This window comes from Sinocyclocheilus grahami, unplaced genomic scaffold (genome assembly GCF_001515645.1).
Source record: "Sinocyclocheilus grahami isolate Dianchi unplaced genomic scaffold, SAMN03320097.WGS_v1.1 scaffold30.1, whole genome shotgun sequence".
Taxonomy (NCBI): domain Eukaryota; kingdom Metazoa; phylum Chordata; class Actinopteri; order Cypriniformes; family Cyprinidae; genus Sinocyclocheilus; species Sinocyclocheilus grahami.
Genome location: NW_015505209.1, coordinates 2,663,425 through 2,670,362, shown reverse-complemented (window position 1 = coordinate 2,670,362; position 6,938 = coordinate 2,663,425). Strand labels below are relative to the sequence as shown.

The 6,938-nt window shown below is 39.9% G+C and overlaps 1 protein-coding gene across 1 annotated transcript in view; it reads right to left on the bottom strand.

The window, feature by feature from the left end:
- Nucleotides 1–2,823: 2,823 nt before the first annotated feature.
- tmtc3 (transmembrane O-mannosyltransferase targeting cadherins 3) overlaps nt 2,824–6,938 on the bottom strand; it is a 25,820-nt gene continuing 21,705 nt past the window's right edge. Inside the window, exons 10-11 of the mRNA XM_016259606.1 lie at nt 6,511–6,799; nt 2,824–4,575 (exon numbers count right to left, since the gene is read on the bottom strand). Coding sequence (XP_016115092.1) covers nt 3,725–4,575; nt 6,511–6,799 — 1,140 coding nt within the window. The 3' untranslated portion in view covers nt 2,824–3,724. The remainder of the gene's footprint in view (nt 4,576–6,510; nt 6,800–6,938) is intronic.

The following is a 6,938-nucleotide window of genomic DNA, read 5'->3' as shown; positions in this document are numbered from 1 at the left end:
CGTTGAACTTTATTCTTGAACAGATGGCGCTGTACTTAGCAGTATATAAAAAGTGTTGTGGTAGCTCATAAAAACGTTTTTGAAACGTCTGTGTATTTGACAAATATTGCATTTAATTCACTTAATCTGTGATAGAGTATGCAAACACCGCACGAGCGTCACTACTGGGAGCTGAAAGTGTCTGGCTTGACGTCTCCGCTCTCAATTCAGCACAGCATGAAGTCAAACACGCCTATTGCTTCCTCTCACGTGACTTTCCCTCATTCAATTACCCCCTTCAAACTCACGGCCTGATCCAAATTTTTACGACGGACGAAAGTTTCAGAGGCACTGTGTGTAAACGTGATTGACACTACATGAGGTATTTATTTTTTAACGTGCGAAAATATCGTTGAGAATTTCGGACGAAGGTCTTTGCATGGAGTCCGAAATTCTCGTCCGAAATTTTCGCACGCTAAAAAATAAATACGACCTCACATTGTGTCAAACACGTTTACACACTGCCTCTGAAACTTTTGTCCGTAATAAAAAAAAAATGTGGACCAGGTTCGATTTTCTGCGTTTCGCATCCGTAGCAAGCATTTTGATAGGAAAGGATGACGAATACGAAAAAAACGCATATGAAAATTTTGGACTCAGTGTGCAAAAATACCTTTAGCCTGACCATTTTCCATGATATATCACCTCAAACAGCTAATCTCCATTCCCCCCCCATAGGGCATGGACCAGTTCATGAATTCCCAAACCACAGACATGGCCATTCAAAATGTAATCAGGCATTACCGCTACAAAAGAGTCATTGAGCCTTTAATCCAATAACATAAATCGTGCTCTCACATGGACTAAAAGCATAATCATGTTAAACATCTTGTGTGATCAAATGTCAATGTGATGACAATCTTGTTTCTTGAACTGGGAGCTCTGCAGACCATTTAAAGCTTAAGTTCCTGTGGTTTAGTCTCTTTGGTCTGCCAGATACTGCGTATAATTATGTTTGCGACGGATCTCACTGTTTTTCAACAAATCCTAGTTATGGGCCCTTCCACTCTTGGCATAAGCCTATTTCCACAAAAATCCGGCAGCTCGGGTTAATGGGTTACACAAAGATTTGTTAATTACAAAGATCAATATCATGCCAAATTGTTCAACAAATACAACAAAGTGCCACTTGTTTGCAGGGCGCTTCATTACGCACATATCACATTACAGCGAGCGCCATTGCAACACAAGCACTCAAAGTCAAAGGCGTGGGTGAGTAATCTTGGACCATGTGGATTTTGCAGATCGAAAATGTATTATTTCTCTGTGATGGCGACGCAAAACTTGTTTGCAGCTGCCAGAATGCATAAAAAGTGGCATTTATGAGACATTCGTGATGCAAGTAATTTTTATTGGAAAACCGAAGGTCCCTCCACCACTCATAAGTCAAAACATTAGTCCAAATAAAAAGGTAAATACCATAAATCAAGATGTAACAAATTGGATATGGGGTGAAAGCACAGCACGAGTAAACATGAGCGGAAAGAGTCCTAAAACATAATTAAGATTAAAGCTGAGCTGAGGGAAACTTGAAATATGACATCACGAACAGCTGAATTAGAGTTGAGTGAGATGATCTAGTGGGAAATGAACTTCCAACACTACATATTTGAGGATTAATATGATACAGCCATGTAAATCTGTCCTTACAGACTATCAAACTGACAATAAAATGTAAAAAAAAAAAAAAAAGATTCAGATGCACAGATATTGCAAAAGTGTAGCAATTCAAGTCTCTTGCTCAAGTTTTGTGAGTGAACATCTCAATTGACAAAACAGCCGATAGCACTGTAAACTATATGAGTCCGCTACTTAATCAGACAGTTTTGCTACTTAAAGTGGCTTTATTACAAAATAACACATCATATGTGCTCCACATTAGTGTTAAAATCGCTATTGTTGTAGAATATATGGAAATGCACGCTCACAGGCTTTGAGGACTCAGGCTTTGAGGATCAGTGCGTTCTCGAGTACCTTTTTTTTCTGTTAAAATCTTCAGAAAGGTCAGAGGAGATATTTCAGGGCTTGCCTTCAAAGTAAACCGTAAAACGGCGACAGCATTCCAGAGAGAGCACATGGTTGTTTCAACTTCACAGGAAACAATATGCTCAACTCGACTCCAAGCGCAACATGAATATTTGAAGTTCATCTGCAGCACATTAGAATACTGAAGTAACGCACTGGCATGTAATCTTGGCTTAGAAAATGAATGATTGATTCTTTCCAAATAGAAAAGCTAAAAAAAAAGAAAAAATATGGTCTACGCCATGATGTTCACCATATTAAATGGCCAGTTCACCCAAAAATGACAATTCTGTCATCATTTACTCACCCCCATGTCGCTTCAAACACATATAAAAGACATTTTAAGAACGGTTCTGTTCATTCCTGTCAAAGCAATTGTAATGAATGTACACTAGAGTTTAAAAAAGCAACATTGTAAATTGTAGTCGTCTTTTGATGCCATCTGGCAACTTTGCATGAGAAAACGCCAAAATTAAAGTAATTCATAGAAAATCTGCCTCTCCAGCGAGCTGTTAAGTGCTGCAACTGGATTGCTGATTTAAATAACGAATCATTCAAAGAACTAGCTCGACCAACTAAAATTAGATTCTGTTTGTTGAACAAAGCTATCATGCAGCACAGAAGTCATACGACACTTTTGCATCATGTATAACAGTACATGGGAATAAAAAATGTCTTATGTTCCACAGAAGTCGTCAGTCATACAGGTTTTGAATGACACAAGGGTTAGTAAATGATGACAGATGTTTAGTTTTGGGTGAATTATTCCTTTACGTTTTTTCCCCGATTATAGTCTGATTATAATTTTACGGAAAGATCTTTATGGGGAAAATAAAAAACAGTCAAAAGCCACTTAAAAAGAAAAGAAAAACTCCAAAGAAAAAAAGTTTGCCTCTGCATGACCAATCTGTGAAATCAGCGAGAGCCCAAACAGTGTGCGAGCCATACAGATAAATCCTAGAAGCCAGCAAAAAGAGGGCTGGAGAAGGGAGGTGACCTAATTCAGAATGAGATTATGTCAGAGGATATAATTAACAGAGGATATAAATGGTATAATTAACCATTTGGTGTCAAAACTAAAAAAACAAAACAAAACAACAGCAATAATGACACATGAATAAACAGCAGCAGTGAACTGGAGGACGTGCGGTGATGTCATGCAAAGAGGGAGAGGGGTCTGCTGAGCTAAATTACAACAGCCATGTGACGGACCACCCAGAGGCCCTGCTATAAAATGGGCTGACTGATATTACCAATACTTTATTTGTGATTATGAGTAATACTTGCCAGTGGTTTGGTAAATTAAAACAAAAAAGTGACAAAAATTAATCCAGTGACTCAAATATAGACATTCATAAATAAACAATATAGTAATAAATGATTTTTTAGTAGGGATTCTTTTAAAACGGTACCTAATTTTGTGCTTTTTCAGCGCATGTTGTGAGTGCACACCTGGTTTCCCTTTTCAGCCAAACAGCTTTACAAAATTAAAGCTGTGGGAAAAGGAGGTATACCACACAATATATAAAAGACACAAAACAATCAAACAAAAGCGCCACGAAACATGCATAATCAAGGTCTCAAAAAAAAACAGAAGAGTCTAGTTCTTGCACTTTAAATAGTTATATATAAAAAATAGTGTGGTGGTTGATAAACAAGGTTAATCGCTGCTTAATATGCGTTCAATCTCCTCCAGTCTCTTCAAGGCAGCTGCCCTTTTCTTTTCGATATCTTTAATCTCTTTTGTGGATTTGCTCTTAGTCCGCTTGTCATCCAGCTTCTTTGATTTGCCGTGGCCCTGGCTGCTGATGCTTTCTTTGGGGGAGGATTTCCTCAAATTCTTCTCTTTCCTGGCCCCATCCACTGCTCCTGAGGCAACACCCCGTGCTTCCTCCTCCTCTTTGTCCTGTTGTTGTTGCTCTTGCTGCTTGTCCAATTTACTACCATCCTCTGTTGGTGCAATCGGCTGGCCCGCAGCGCTCATGGCGGCCATTTTGTTGCGTACGATGGCAAGGTGCCGTCGGATGTACTCTTCGTGCGGGGCCATGGCAAGAGTCTCCACCAGACAGCGCTCGGCACGCTGGAGCTCCCGTTCTTCGAAGTACACCACACAGAGGTTATGCTTGGCCTGCACGTTGCTGGGGTCCATGTTCAAGATGCGTTCGAAACAGGCCTTGGCGCCACGTGTATCCTTGCGGTGGTTCATGAGGATGTCTCCCTTGAGGATCAGGCCTTTGACGTGCTCCGGGTGGTACTGCAGCAGCTCCTCAAGCACCGGGAGAGCATCCAGTTCACGTTGTGACTGAGAGTAGAGAAGGGCCAAGTTAAACAAAGCGCTGCGGAAGCCGGGTTGCAGTTGAATGGCCTCCCGCATCCAGCGCTCAGCCTCTTCGTTCTTGTTAGCGTCCATTGCCAGCATGCCCAGGTTGAAGTAGCCGTTAGCATCATCCGGCTCTTCTTTCACGTAGGTGAGAAAGCGCCGGTTTGCCTCTGGGCGAAATTTTGCCTCACCTGTTAAAGAAGAACATTAGAGATGCAACTATTACAATTAAATGAATTCATAAAACAAAAATAAACACATTTACATTTAGCAGACGCTTTTATCCAAAGCGACTTACAAATGAGAACAATGGAAGCAATCAAAATCAACAAAAGAGCAATGATATACAAGTGCTATAACAAGTCTCAGTTAGCTTAATTGCAATAGTCCAGCCTGGACAGAACAAGAGCTTGAACAAGAAGTTGTGAAGCATGTTCCGAAAGAAAGGGCCTGATCTTCTTGATGTTGAATAAAGCAAATCTGCAGGACCGGACAGTTTTAGCAATGTGGTCTGAGAAAGTAAGCTGATCATCAATCATAACTCCAAGGTTTCTGGCTGTAACTTGTTAAACACAAGTGATTAGTCAAATTGCTCAACAATTAAGGAGAATACAGACTGTCCTCATTTAATGATGTTGATCCATCCCATGTAAGTCTCCTTTTTTTTAAGTGGAGCACAAAAGTTTTCATACCATATTGTAAAAACATTTCCACACAATGAAAGTCAATGTGGGAAAGGATGTTTTTCCCTTTAATTTTAGTATTGTAATAAAGCAAACCAACCAAAAAACAAATGGCAAGAGAGTACTGTCACCAGACGTCCTTGGTGCTGTAAATCTTTTGAGCAACTAAAGTCAAATAAATGAAAATACTGAATATCCAAAAATATAGATTATTTAGATGAAGTTAACCCACATGAATTAGTTTTATGCTTTATTTCTTTGTTTTGATTAATGTGTCCAAAAGCCTGACACTACTATCTCTAGTATTTTGGCTCGGTTATTTGGCTTTGTAACAAGGTCTACGTTGTTCACCATCCTATGTTGCAACGATGAGGTCAGAACGAGGGTAAGGAGGGTCGGTCAGCTTTTTATCACCCCTTGAAGACTGTTCAGAATAACTACTGTAGGCCAAAAATGGGGAATACATTTAAAACAAACTTGCTTTTATTTGAAAACCAATACGGATGGGCACAACTACAAAACCGAATGAAAGAATAACAGTTGTGTCAAGCAGGCCTGTGAATTGATCGCGAAATGCTTCCTCAGTCACATGATTAAACAGTCTGTACAACAGGCCTAAAACCATGTGTAAATAGAGCCGTTGTATTCGTAGTATTTACATTGCGGCAGCGTAGGTGTGCTAATCTCAGAAAAATTACAAACTAATTCCTCACTCAAACTGCAAGAATCCATCAGTCTTTCCTGCTATTCAAAGCTAAGCGTGAAAAAATGGCATAAAACTCAAAGTTAGGCTCAATGAGTCACATTCAATTTAAACGTATTGCTTTTGGATCAAACGCTAACATTCTTAGACATGAGAACATGACCGAATTAGGTGAGAGGTTGCTGCCTTACCTTGAGGTGGCACGCAAAGAATCCATAGGTTAATAACTTGGCTTATGCTTCTGACGTCTAACCTCGTGTGAATCAAACATTAACTACTGTCGCTAGTCGCTAGACAAACTGTCACTTTCACAGAGTTGACTGAATACCTCACCATTTCTTGTAATGGATACAATGTTTTTTTGAAGATCAGGTCGGAAAAAAAAAAAATTAGGGAGTGTACTTTGCAACATTATTTCCCCTAGTGAGCTACATAAGCAGGTGGTACTGGATTTTAGGCATAAATGGCACACTTCTGATGCAAATAGTCTCATAGCCAAAGATGTATAGCCAAATTTGAACATAGCATGCATATTTCATATAAACTTAATGTGTTATGAAGGTTATCAACTGCGAGTTGAGTGCCTGCGTGCCATGCAAAATTGCTGCTCTTGTAGAGCGTTCCAAATTGCTTAAGGTGTTTTATGATGGTTAGAAGGCAGCAGCCTATGTAGGCAGCTCACTAGGTTTTGTGACAGAGCTAACTTCATTGCTTGGTTCAAATTGCCATTGCCCACACACCTGACTCTTGCATGAGAAGTGCAGAGTTGAAGAGTGCCAGTTTGTGCCGTGGATTCAGGTCCAATGCACGATTAAAGTTTCTCAAAGCCTCTGAGGGGTCCTTCATCTCAATATTGACAATTGCCAGATTGTACCACAGGTCTGCATTGGTATGGTCCAGCTCCAGCGCTCGTATGTAGGCGTCCTTCGCCTCACTGGGCTTGTTCATTTTCAGCAGAAGCTCCCCTCTGAGTTTTGAGAGAAACAAAAAGACATTTTTGGAATACCTCTCGCAGGACATCTCAGAAATCTAACACGCATGTACAACAAGAAAGATCAGTTTCTTTTAGGCATATTTTCTTAGCAAATAGTTGGAGTAATACAAAGGTTTTAGGTTTGATTTTTTTCTTTGTTTTGCCTTGTACACTTTTCACAGTGTGGCTGAGAGT